Source organism: Chaetodon auriga, chromosome 10 (genome assembly GCF_051107435.1).
Source record: "Chaetodon auriga isolate fChaAug3 chromosome 10, fChaAug3.hap1, whole genome shotgun sequence".
NCBI lineage: Eukaryota > Metazoa > Chordata > Actinopteri > Chaetodontiformes > Chaetodontidae > Chaetodon > Chaetodon auriga.
In genome coordinates, this window is record NC_135083.1 from 13,477,140 (window position 1) to 13,489,542 (window position 12,403).

A 12,403-nucleotide genomic window follows, 5' to 3' on the forward strand; every position below is an offset into this window, starting at 1 on the left:
GTGGCTCTCTGTGTGCAGGTGTCCTGTGGGGTGGAGGGGATACAGATGTGAAATTGCAGCAGCGTCTGTGGATTCTTCTACTTCCAGTGGAAGTAAGTCACACAGTTCAGAGAGTCTTTGCCAGTAAAACATGCACTTTGGTCCTGTTTGTTCACGTTCTCTGCGTGCTTGCAGGTACCGCCTCCATCGTCGTCCCAGTCCTCCTCCTGCTGCTGCTGGCACTGCTGGTGGTCGGCGCCATCTTGTGGTACAAGCGGAGAATGCGCGGGTAAGTCCTGGTTTCAGAGACTTTAAATTCAGACTCCCATTTCTCATCTGGTCCTCATACCTATGCTATCTAGCATCTCTTTCTCTCTTACCTTTTGATAACCATCTATTTCCTGTCTCCCAGGTCTCTATGGCCGGGCAAATCTCGTTCTCAGTGCTCGCGGTAACTTCATAGGGTTACATAATTCACCTGTTGACCCACAAATCCTGTCCCAACCCTTCCCCAATGCCCCGTCAGATTGATGCTTTTTGTCAGTCCATTTGTCCATTCTGTTGGTCAGTGCAGAAATCTGTCCGTTTGTCCTTGCCTGCCATCTCCTGTTTGCCACCCATAGGGTTTCCCACCCAGCAACACAGGGACCTCTTGACTCTGATCTGAAGTAGCTTTGCTGGTGATGCGCAAACAAAACTGTTTTGTCCTTCTTGCGTCTCCATACCTTCCCTTGTTTACATGTGTAAATGTTAGGCTTTTACACTATGTGCTTGCATAGAAAAATATACAACTGTGCATCTATGAAAAATGTTTATATGCTTGCTAACAGCCGATTATTTGCAATGTGAAAATCCAGCATTCTCCACGACAGACATGCTGCAGTAAATTCTCTGGGTTTGTTCAAATGGCCTTTTGTCAAAAGCTCATTTGACAACCTTTAGTGTGTGTTGTCTTGATGGTGTGGATTGTACGTTGCTGGCGCTGCGTCAGTACCTGGTTCATGCGATAAGTTATGATACTTTTCTCGCCACTGAGAAAAACATTTCTCCCAAAAATAGTTTTTTAACGAGGGTCTAAATGTATTGCTTGAATGGTTAATCTGTTTGTTGATCTCTGTCTGCAGTGCAAAGGGCTTCCAGCACCACCGAATGACAAATGGAGCCATGAATGTTGAGATCGGGAACCCGGCCTATAAGATCTATGAAGGAGACCCTGACGATGACGCTGGGGAGCTCCTGGATTCAGACTTTGCTTTGGACCCAGACAAGGTAAAACAGCTAAAAGCACTCTTACATAAAGCATCTGTTCACCCATCTCACCTCCTCCTGGTGGCATTTCAGTTTTATGTACCTACATTTGAACATTTCTGAAACTTCTGCCAGCACCCTGGTTCACGGGAGGAGAGGAATTTCATTTGTTCTGCCATTTCTTTGGTACAAAGTATTTCCAATGAAAACTGTTCAGAGAGTTCTACCCCAAGTAACCGGAACATTGTTTTTGGAAAGACACACTCAATGCTTTGACCTTAGTTTGCATTGAGGTGGTAGCAGAAATCTCAGACTAGAATATGTCAAAACCTGGTCTAGTATAACAGCTCAAGCAGCATTAAGTAGCAATCAAGTAAATTAAATAAAGGAGAAACAAAGAACAAATGATGTGTGGGGAGACCCTTCCTCCACCTGCAGGAGTGGAGGAAAAGTCTTTCAGAGCTTTGTCAGGTGCCACTGATCAGTGATTGAACTGCCCGAAATGAAGAACCAGAGCTGAACATAAAGGACTTAAAAAAACCAACAAATAGCAAACCAACGATCTGTAAGAATCCCCGTCATGAGAGGGGAAACCCATTTAAGACAGAGAATATGTTGTTTTGTGTGTGTGTGTGTGTGTGTGTGTGTGTGTGTGTGTGTGTTTAATTTGTGACCTTTTTAACACACAGAAAGCAGTAAATGCTACTTCCACATTTAAAGGAGCCCTGCCTTTCTCAGGCCCTTTAAGTCACCATGTAATTTTCTTTGCTCCGCAGCCCACCAACTTCACCAACCCAGTGTATGCCACCCTGTACATGGGCGCCCACAACAGCCGCAACTCTCTGGCCAGCACAGACGAAAAGAAGGAGCTTCTCTCCCAGGGCGACGAGGACATGAGTGACCCGCTGGCGTAGAGCTTGGCACGGATTGAACTCTGCCGACACTGCCCTGCCCAACCCAGTGCTGAGCCGACGAGCTCTCTCATCTTCTGCCTTTACCAACCGAAAAGAAAAGCAACAAAAAAAAAGCGAGAACACTGTATAAAATGTATAAAATGAAGGACTACTTTTTTAAGTGATTGCAGTATTATATTTTGTTCTTTGACAAAAAAAAATCCTCTGGTGACAAAAAGGAACCATTTTATAGACATTTATTCAGTTCTTCTTTTTAATTTTGCTCACCTCCTCCTCACAACTCTCCCTCCCCTCTCACGCATATAGCCACTACCTCTGTGCAAATGTAAAAGATAAGAGAGATACAAATGGCAGTGGAACAATTTTAATTTTTTATTTTTGTATGAATTGTATAGGGGAAAAAAAAGAATATTGTTCCATCCTAGAAAATGTTGCCAAGTCCTTGTTGTTCATGAAAGAGAGGGGAAGTGTCAGTGCTCGCTTTGAATGCTTCTGGGATGCTGGTTCGGCTCAGTCTTTCACATTATGTGTATACGTGCGTTTGCTGCTGGAGGTCTGAAGGGGGACTGAAGCTGGGAGAGGTGTGAGAAGTTGTTCTACTGCACATGTACACACGGAGGACTCCGCATCAGAGTGTCTGTTCTGTTGTCTCAAAGAACTACATTCAAGTGATTGTCTTTTACCTCCTTGCACAGACTAAAAGTTATATATTTGCATATATATAAACCTATTAACAAAGTGTCTTGAAAATATACCCAGGAATACAAACATCAGTAACAAATAGCAGTCTGTACTTTTTAACAGTTTTTTTTTTTTTTTTTTTTTAAGTCATTGTATAATTGACATACTGTGTCAGCAATGAATGAGTCAGTGGCAGTGTGTGAGTGCGCTGGATGAAGATGATTGTAATAAAGTCCACATTCCAGGATGAAAAGTCTGGGATGGATATCCGTGGCCTTGGTTTAGCCTACTGCAGGACACTCTGAACAGGAGCCGGGTTTTGCTCTGAAACTGTTCTAGAAAGTTCTCGTTGGGAGTGACGGCAATCTTCTGTGAATTTCCCGGTCATCACTGAAAAACAATCTGCGACATATAAGTAGCTGAGAGCGGTTGCATTTAGCTTTTGTTCCACGTCTTTTGATTGTAAATGTACTTTCAGGAAAGGCCAGGGAGACCGTCTGATGGTACGTACTTCTGTGGGAGATTGAGGTTTTCCTTTTTTTTTCTTTTTTTTTTTGTTAAATTGTATGTAATTACACGAACATGCAATTTAGGTTAATGCTCATTGTTAAGTGCATTCCCAGGAAAGGGACTGATCAGCTTCCTGATAAGCATTCCTTTGTTAAATCCTTTGCCTTGCTGCTAACGCTAACCATCTGTCTGTCTGTCAAACTGGATTTTAGTCTTTAAGTGTTGCTCTGTGTCTCACTGCTCACCACGCTGCTTTTAACTGAGCTTATCAGCCATATCACTCTGCATGGTGCTCTCACACACACCCATCCTAGGTGAAACTCTGGCTTTGCCCCTCAGATGTTAACAGTATTCATCACTTTTTTTCATTTTTACATCCTGCTGTTAGATTTTCACCTGACCATGTAAATTAGAATAATGATTTTTCAGTTGGAGAATTTCTTTTGGTCGCAAAAACCCACATGGACATTTGTGGTTCTGATTGTTTTGTTATGATTCTATTTCTTTTTGATATAAGAAATTAAATGGATTTTTATAGTAGAAATGTACGGTGGCTCTGTCCGTCATTTGGAGAGATGGAAACGAAAAGCTATCCATCGTTATTTCCTGGTGGAGAACGTCAGAAATTAACATCAAGTATCCTTAAAGAAAAAAAAAAAGTTGAATAAAACATGAACCTGTAGTAATCGCTTGCTTTGAATGTCGCTTCATCAAAGACAGACCAGTGTAATGACAGTCTTCAGGCTTGTAGTTACATAATTCATCTTATTTATTAAACAGGAAGTGTCATTTTCAGTCAATAGACAGTATCATGGATCATTTCTTCTAAAAAGTAAAATTCTTGATTTGAATGTACATTAATATAAATGTCCACTTAAAGAATAGTGTCTCACACCATGTTTTAGCCAAGTTAAGTAGTGTAAAGAGCTCCCTTTGTGCCAATTTAAGTTTAAACAGCTGTTAAGAGAAAACGCATCATCTCTGTTAAAACAGGAGATTAAAAAAAAAAAAAAAAAAAAAAGCTTCAAACATCAGACCTCATAGGAATGGAAACGTCCTTCATCCATCAACACATCTAGAGCAGGTTAAAATCATCTGGGCCCTTAAACAGCAGTCCACATGGAGTCTTCTTCATACATTTGTCACTTCCCACATGTCACTTAAAATGTGACAGAAAGTGTCGTCAAAGCGTGTAACATTCGTGTAACATTCAGTTTTTAAGAACTACTTGGACAAATGATGAGCTTTAAGACATCGATGTACTAGAGAGGCAAATAAAAGTCATCTTTAAAATCATTATTTCCCCTTACCTTTTAGTTGTTGTCTGCCTTTAAAGCTGGAAATTTCAACAGTTGCATATTGTCTGTATTATAAGGCTAATGTTATAGTACAAGGCAATTAAAAAATACAATCTTTAGCAAATGAGAGATGTAGAATAAACAAATTATGGCTGACTCACGAGAAATAACACTGCTTACACGTAAAAAAAAGGCACTTCTTAAGTAAAATGCGACACATTCGAGAAATTTTGGTTGTCTAGCTTGTCAAAAAGAACCAGTAGAATCAAGAATCCTCCCAGAAACATGCGATTGAACTCTAAATAATTAGACGATAAGTCTTGATTGAGAGTGTTGACTTGGCTTAATGTTAGGAAACAGTGCCCAAATGTCTAGTTATAATATCAAAGCTTCTTTGTTATTAGGAGGAAGGCTTTGCAAGCGTCTTCAGGGCAAACGTCCCAGCAGCACAGTTGGCGTCTTCCCTTGGCTGCCTCCCAGTCCAAGTCCTGCTACGACTGCATAAACTGAGAAAATGAACAGTCTCTGGAATAAGATCCACATGTTGGCAGGCACTTGATAGTGAAAGCATCGCTCTTCCTGCTTCGTGGTCCATCAGTCCTCGACTCACCTCACCTGTCTTGTCAGTTGTCCTCCGACTGGTCTGCGTCTCAGTGGCAACAGAGCAGGGAAAGTCTTGTGTTTGCAGTGAGACAGGAGTGGCCCATTGTGCTTCTGTAATGATGCCTGCTCACTTAAAAGTGGCTGTAAAGGGCCTCCATAAATAAATAAATTACCCAGCGACAACAAGGGCTCTGTCCTGTCCCTCTTTTCAGTCTTTGTCATCTGCAGCCTCAGGGTTGAGACAGATCATCTGGACACAGGGAGGAAGGTTATAATGGGGAGGGGAGTATAAGTGACGAATAAGTGGTTTAGGGTCTCTTCCAACCGCTCCGGATCAACGCGTCAGCTCGCAGGAAAGGCTGGTTTCGGAGATCTGTGAGTAGGCATGGAGAAAGGGGTGAGAGACAAGGGGGGACACACATGTTAGAAGACCCAGAGGTCAACCTGCAAACATGCTTCTGCTTACTAAACTTCTTCTGCAGTGTTTTTAAGCCATAAATGCAGAGGACACACACTCAGTTCACAACGTATTAGGTACACCTACTGTATTGTACAACTGCTGTTTCTATTATTTTGTCCACCTCATTTCTATCATTGAGGACTGGCTAAATAACAGCAACACTTCTCTGTGTAATGCAGTACAATTCAACAGCACCACAAACTGCATCCTCCAAAACGACCATAAAAACTTAATTCAACGCAGGACCGTTGATTTAGACTGCATTCCTTTTAGCCAGGTGTACCTAATATATTGGCTGAAACTGAGTGTTTACTGCAGTATACTTCAGTCAGAAAATGAATTAAAATTCTGCAATAAATTCTGCAGTTAACCTTTGTTAACCATGTATTAGAAATGTAAAATTAGCAAATAAACAATGCAGGCTTAACACTGAATGACACATTCCCATAGCCTTGCATTTCGACAGCGATACACAAAACAGTGAAATTCAAGGCTTTGGGAATGTATGGCGACACTAATAATGCAGCAGTCGTCAGTAATGACGGTTACAGTACAATGGTCAACAAGCTCTTTGGTTTGCTGTGCAACGATCAAGCTAGCTGTGCCTCCAGTAAAAACCAACCTTTCAGCTCAGACACGCACTGTGTTCATGTGGATGTGACTAACTGTGTGTGCTTTTACTCTAGAGCCTGTTGACCAAAACAGCTGTTCAGCACAGCGCGGACGACAGTTAGCAAAGACAAAACATGGCGGACGTTGTTGACAGGTGAGAGGTGAATGAACACTGGACAACATGCAACACATAATAGGAGGGGGTGAGGATGATGATGATGATGATGATGATGATCTGAAGGGTGCAGGTATGCACTGAAACTGACAATGATGTGAAAATGTCACAGAGGGGTCTTCTCTGAGGCAAAGACTGGGTGTTTAATGGCTGCTAGGACAGATAATAATTCATTTCTTTAAGTTATAAACAACTGTAACTTCTTAATTAATCTTCTTGTGTTGGAAAGCAAATCTCAGTGTTGTGAAGCATCTTTTTTTTTTTTTTTTCATTTGCATCCAAAGCACTAGCCGAAGCAGCTGACATCACTGTAGCAGCACACAGGAGCTGGAGGGCCAAGCAGGCCGGGTTTGAGCCAGGCTACCTTCCTTACCCTCTCTTAGGAGTGGGAAATACTGTCATTAATCTTCTTCTCAGCTGGAGGGGGTAGAATAAACAGTGGAGGTTGAGGACAGAAGAGTCACATGTTAGCCGGAAAACCAACACCAAACAAGTTAGTTTCATGGAAACAAGGCATTGTTGATAACAACCGGTGAATTAGCCAAACCTCTTTATGTTATGATTGTTGAAGTCAGCTCCATGAGAGGAATGCTTTAAAAGAAATACGCCGTAACAACGCGCAGCCTTTTACAGGTGTCATGCACTTCATTTAACCACAGTCATGGCTGATTGTACCGAGTGCGCGTCAACATAATTTTCACACATAAAATATGTTGACACGCTTTATTTTGCATGGAGATCTGTGGCAGGCAAAGAGGTTTGGCTGACTCCTATCACCAGACGCCTGATAGGAGTCGTCTGAAGTAGAACACAAACAACCAATGACGGCCCAAGTTAGTTGACAGTAGTTGAAGTGGTGGGGGTTTGGGTGGATGACAGGGATCATGCGGCATGCACAGTGGTGGGGGTCAGGGAGGCATACGAGAGACACCTGGACAACCTTGGCATTAGGGGGGGAGGGCTAGCAGTTGGCGTCGTCGCAGAGGTTGGCTTCACAGAAGAACCGTGAGCCGCGTTTAGCAGTGCGGGCTGTGAAGGGCACGCTCTTCAGTACTGGGGGAGGAGGGGGAGGGAGAGAAAACATGTCACACCTGAGACACTGCCCTTCTGGGGGGGGGAGGAGGGGGGTGAAAAACACTGCACCACCTTCAAATTTCTGTCAGGAGACTGGAGAAAACTGTGGAGGTAAACCTTATAAACCCTCAGGAGGTTTTTAATTGGATTAGAGGCAACACTTTACTTTAACTCCCCCTATTTAGCATTTATATGCACCATATGAACACAGATAAGTGTGACAAAAATGTCCAAAAAACAGACAATTGTTGACAAATACTGTACATTAACAAACTACATTATAGTGTGTTTGTGCACGGCGTGTACATGCTACATGGGGGATTTAAAGTAAAGCGCTACTGGATTGGGACACACTGAGCATGTCTTGGGAAGGAATCAGCTGCATAATAAGCTGTTAACAGCTCTGATAGTAGTGGCATAGAAGCATTATTAACAGTACTACGAATTACATTAATGCAATATTAATATTTAGATTTTAGACACTGATTAATGTGATTAACACGAACATCAGTTAACTCATGTGCTATCCTGAGGCTGGAGATACTGCTTTTTCTTCTCCCATTAAAGCTACTATACGTAGGCTTTTAAAATGTCTCACTTTGGCGACTCCTAGTGGACACTTGCATAATCCATAATCAGTTGTCACTGGGATTGTCTTATTTTTCTACAAACCATCATCAAAAATGCTACAATCACATAATAAATGTACACCTGGTGGCTTTAAAGCAGGACCCTGTAAATGATGATCTTACATCCTGAATCAAATGGAACAGCTTCAGTACATTTGAACTAACTAGACAGCACTTCATGGATTAACGAGAGAGCGCTGTGCTGCTATGAGCTCTGCTCCACATGAGGAGGTGTCTGGACCACGTAGCACAAGGTGCACTTCAAAGGAGCCGAGCAGTGGATGACCACAGTCATCCTCGGCCTGGGACGACCGGAGCTGCCGGCACCCACGTGGGGTCTTTTTAGGGTGCTGTCTGGCCCACCTGTGATAATGTCCTCAATAGTGCCGTCCTTTCCCTCGTACACGGGTCGGTGGTCTTTGGCTTGCCGCCTGCGCAGCTCTGCGATCAGCTCCTGCTGCTGCTGCCTCTTCTTTTGGGCCTGGACCTGCACCAGCGGAGAGGATATTTATACTGTTCACTGTGCTTTTTGGCACACCACAAGGCTTTATTTAGCACTGTATAAACATCTGATAGGTTTCTTTCAGCTCGGCTGCATGCACTTTGTACCTTGGGGTCATGCTGTTTAGCCTCCTGCGCCAGTAATTTCTCCCTCATTGCTTGCTCCTGCTTTTTCCTTTGTTCGTTTTCTTCCACTGCATCCTGTTGAGGAGGGGAAAAGGTGACCAATCTGCAACAAGAAACTGCAACTCAAACAAATCCATGTCAATACGCTCATGTGGCCCTTCAGGAGTAGAAAAGAGGTCAAAAGTGGAGCACAAACAGGGAACACGCACACTTTGATGAACATAACCAGTCATTTGAAATATATTCCCTCTTTCAGCCTTTCCCTTTTAACCTTTCAAACACACACAGCTACTTTACAGTAAACATGGTTCAACATCCTCAGAATTACACTTATTCTCTTTCTCGCTGAGAGTTCGATGAGAAGGTCGACAACACTCACTGACATATGCTAAATATGAAGCTGCTGGTCGCTGCTTAGCTTAGCATAAAGACTGGAAAGAGGGAAAAGCGCTAGCCTGGTTAACTAAATCTGCTTTGCAGGACCTTTTTTTTTTTTTTTCCTCAGGCTCAGGCTAACTGGTTCCCCCTGGTTCCGCTATCTGTGGCAAGCTAATATGGCTGCTGTCTGAAGACTTACATTAAACAGACTGACATGACAGTGTATTGATCTATAACTGTCGCCAAGAACACAATCTCGCTGTTGTAAGTTGTTGGCAGGCTAATGTCAGAAAGGCAGTGATTTTGCTGTTTAATCAATTTATTACTAAGACATTAGTGTCTCTTCAGCATCTTAATTAGCACCTTTAAGTCACTGCCGGGCAGCTCTGTAGGGGACAGCTGCCATCTTTGTTCCATTCTCTTTCCTCCTGTTTCTTTGTGTTGATGGAGAATAAGGTTTAGATTTCTAACTTTTTCTTTTTGGGTGGTTTGTTTAGTATTGCCGCACACTATTCAGGGCTGTTTTGGTTCTCACTCATGTTAAATGTAAGCAACTATATCTGGCAATAAAACACTGAAACTCCCTTTTCCTCTAAACCAACTTTGAGTCGTAACATTTCCAAATGTCAAACTCTTCCTTTAAATCACACATACGCACTCAGACAGACACACACATAGGCAGAAATCCTTGTGTTGCACATTTCCTTAAGCAGATCCCATAAATCCAGACCGAGAACAATCTCAGGAAGTGTGCTGTGTGGTGGGGCAGGGCGAGGCTGTCCGGGGGTAAAGGGGAGGAGGGAAGGGGGGTGGGGAGAACCAGTCTAAACACCACAGCTGCAGCTCCAGAGTCAGACCCAGCTGGCCTTTCCTGTTATTTGGCCTCGGACTGTGCGCCACGTCCTGTGGCACGGAGGCCGCCAGAGCTCTGCGCTTACTGAGACTGACACTAACATCCAAGTGTGAAAGCAGGAGAACTTCCCCTCTGACCAGGAGAGAAAGCTGCACCCTGTCGGTACAGAAGAGAGGAAAGATGTCTGCTTGGTGTCCTCACCTTGTAGGCCTTGATGAAGCGCACAAACACGGGGAAGAACACTGAGGGTGGAGTCGTCTTGGCACTCTCTCCGAAGTAGTTCACCACATTGTTGAAGGCTTCCTAGAATTGGGAAGGAGGACAGAGTCGGAGTGGAAGCGGTGTCTGTAAACACTGAGGAGTTGGGAGTCGTGACTGGTTGTGTGTCAGAGGTCAGTGAGATGCACGTGGACACGCACATATTTTGATTTGTATTTACTTTGAGGTTAGGAGGTGAGGACAGTGTTGTGATACCTCTGCTGTCTTGGCGTCCTTCTGCAGCTTGTCCAGCTGTGGCTCGCTGGCCTGGACGAAGCCTTTCAGGACTGAATGGTCGTGGAGACTGCACTCCCTCCGGATCAGGTCCATGCCTTTCCCCAGCTCTCGAACGTCCAGCAACACATTTTCCAGAGATACTTTTGTACACAGCCGACAGGGAATAGGTTTTATTTACAGATCTGAGCACACAACTGACCAGATCTGACATTTCTATTCATACACCCTGTGTCTGAACTCACCTGCTGCAGCTTTATCCACAAAGTGCAGCTCATTGTAGAAGTTGGCCAGTTCAGGGTACTTCTCTTTCACAATGAGAGCTATGTAGTGGAGCAATGTCATCTTCCTGTCTGTAGACTTAGTGTCCAGCAGCTGTGAATATAAAGGAGTGGCAATATCAGCAAAATAACTGCACAAATGAGCCGTGCTGCATATTTTTGTGCTGATCGAAAAAACTGAGCGTTTGAAAAAATGGCTGTAAATTCTGCTACGTAACACTCACCAGATCAAGACTTTGTAATTTGAAGCCATAAACGCATCCTCGCTTGCTGCTGTTCATGTAGTTTCCCAAGGCTAAGATGATCTAAAAGTAAACAGAAGAATAAATGAATGTGCATGCACACTTCACATGCTGCCGAGATAAAAACGCCCGTCCACATATCTACTTCTTACCTCGAGCACTCTTTTCAACTTTGGTGAAGATTTCACGGAACCAGAAGCGGCAATGATGGCATTGAGCTGTGGCGTGAGCATGCTGATGTTGTCAGAAAAGTTCCCGACAAATGTGATGATGTTCATTCTCTGCGTGAGCCTCTCGATCTTGCTGAATAACAACATGAAGCGATCTTCCTCCGCCAGCTGGTCCACTGGGCGCCGCTCACGCTCGTACTGACGCAGCACCTTCACCTCCGACTCCGTGGGCAGAAAGCGCATCAGGCACTCCACAAAGTCAACGGGCAAGGCCTTGAGGTCAAACCTGAGTACACAAAACATATATCAGCAACTTGCTCTACTGTGTCTATTGTTCAAAAAGTATTTCAAGCCCAGGAAAAGTGTGTACTTTTCTATTGCTTTGCAGATCTCCTCTGTGGTCTTGTTAGCCTTTCGCAGTGTGATGGCTAAGTTCTTGGAGCGATTGGCGTCTAGAAGGGTGACTTTGTTTACTGCCTTCTGCGCTACTTTGCTCTTTGTGCAGGTGAGATCCACAATTGGACCCTGGGCTCTGGTCTTGAACAGCTCCTCAAACCTCTCCAGATCCAGCTCCTGCACAGAAGCGATTCACAGTTTCAGTCATGTCACATGAGAGGTAATACTCTCGTGATGCAAAAGATTTTCCAAGTCTGCCTCACTTACCTCTAGCACGCGCTCATCGTCAATCTCATTGAAGACTGTGCCATTGATCTGATTGGGCTTCAGGGCCGTCCAATTAAACACAGGCAGGCGGAACTTGGTCTTGATGGGCTTCTTGATTCTGATAGCTGCGAGCGAGAATAAAAACATAAAATCTTTTGCTCTTCTGCCTGCAGTGGAATAGAAAGCGAAGCCGCTGAAGCACGCTTCACAAAACTATGTCACTTTTATAAGCTCTCACCTGAAAGACCCACACTCAGGATGACAGAGGGAGAAGCGTCTGGCAGAGGTGGAGCGAGAGGAGGTGGCGGCGGTGCGACTGGAGGATTCGGGCCTGTAATTAATGTTTAAGAAAACATTAAAAAAGCTTTTTCACTGGAACACTGCAGTTTTATGAAATCTTCATTGTGTTTTCTGATCCTAACTCATTATAAGCCTGTGTTATATGTTTGCAACCTCTGTGCTTTAAGTTCTACACGATGCAGAAAACTACTCTGACAGTTGGTACTGTTTCTCC

At 43.8% G+C, this 12,403-nt stretch overlaps 2 protein-coding genes across 7 annotated transcripts in view; one reads left to right on the forward strand and one right to left on the reverse strand.

Moving 5' to 3' along the window:
• Positions 1 to 3,533, forward strand: part of LOC143326848 (low-density lipoprotein receptor-related protein 1-like) — an 83,588-nt gene extending 80,055 nt beyond the window's left edge. The window contains exons 86-90 of one of the 2 annotated variants that reach the window (XM_076740832.1): positions 19 to 92; positions 175 to 268; positions 392 to 430; positions 1,104 to 1,248; positions 2,004 to 3,533. In XM_076740832.1, the coding sequence (XP_076596947.1) occupies positions 19 to 92; positions 175 to 268; positions 392 to 430; positions 1,104 to 1,248; positions 2,004 to 2,141 (490 nt within the window). In that variant the 3' untranslated portion in view covers positions 2,142 to 3,533. The remainder of the gene's footprint in view (positions 1 to 18; positions 93 to 174; positions 269 to 391; positions 431 to 1,103; positions 1,249 to 2,003) is intronic. The other variant, XM_076740833.1, reaches the window with a different exon arrangement.
• The window catches only part of fmnl3 (formin-like 3), a 32,550-nt gene continuing 23,530 nt past the window's right edge, over positions 3,384 to 12,403 (reverse strand). For 2 of the 5 annotated variants that reach the window (XM_076740839.1, XM_076740835.1), the window contains 12 exons: positions 12,128 to 12,220; positions 11,890 to 12,014; positions 11,597 to 11,799; positions 11,209 to 11,512; positions 11,039 to 11,119; positions 10,779 to 10,908; positions 10,516 to 10,676; positions 10,243 to 10,344; positions 8,793 to 8,885; positions 8,547 to 8,670; positions 7,421 to 7,533; positions 3,384 to 5,606 (listed from right to left, as the gene is read on the reverse strand). In XM_076740839.1, coding sequence (XP_076596954.1) covers positions 7,442 to 7,533; positions 8,547 to 8,670; positions 8,793 to 8,885; positions 10,243 to 10,344; positions 10,516 to 10,676; positions 10,779 to 10,908; positions 11,039 to 11,119; positions 11,209 to 11,512; positions 11,597 to 11,799; positions 11,890 to 12,014; positions 12,128 to 12,220 — 1,508 coding nt within the window. In that variant the 3' untranslated portion in view covers positions 3,384 to 5,606; positions 7,421 to 7,441. Of the gene's footprint in view, positions 5,607 to 6,853; positions 6,898 to 7,411; positions 7,534 to 8,546; positions 8,671 to 8,792; positions 8,886 to 10,242; positions 10,345 to 10,515; positions 10,677 to 10,778; positions 10,909 to 11,038; positions 11,120 to 11,208; positions 11,513 to 11,596; positions 11,800 to 11,889; positions 12,015 to 12,127; positions 12,221 to 12,403 lie in introns of all 5 variants that reach the window. The other 3 variants (XM_076740838.1, XM_076740836.1, XM_076740837.1) reach the window with 3 other exon arrangements.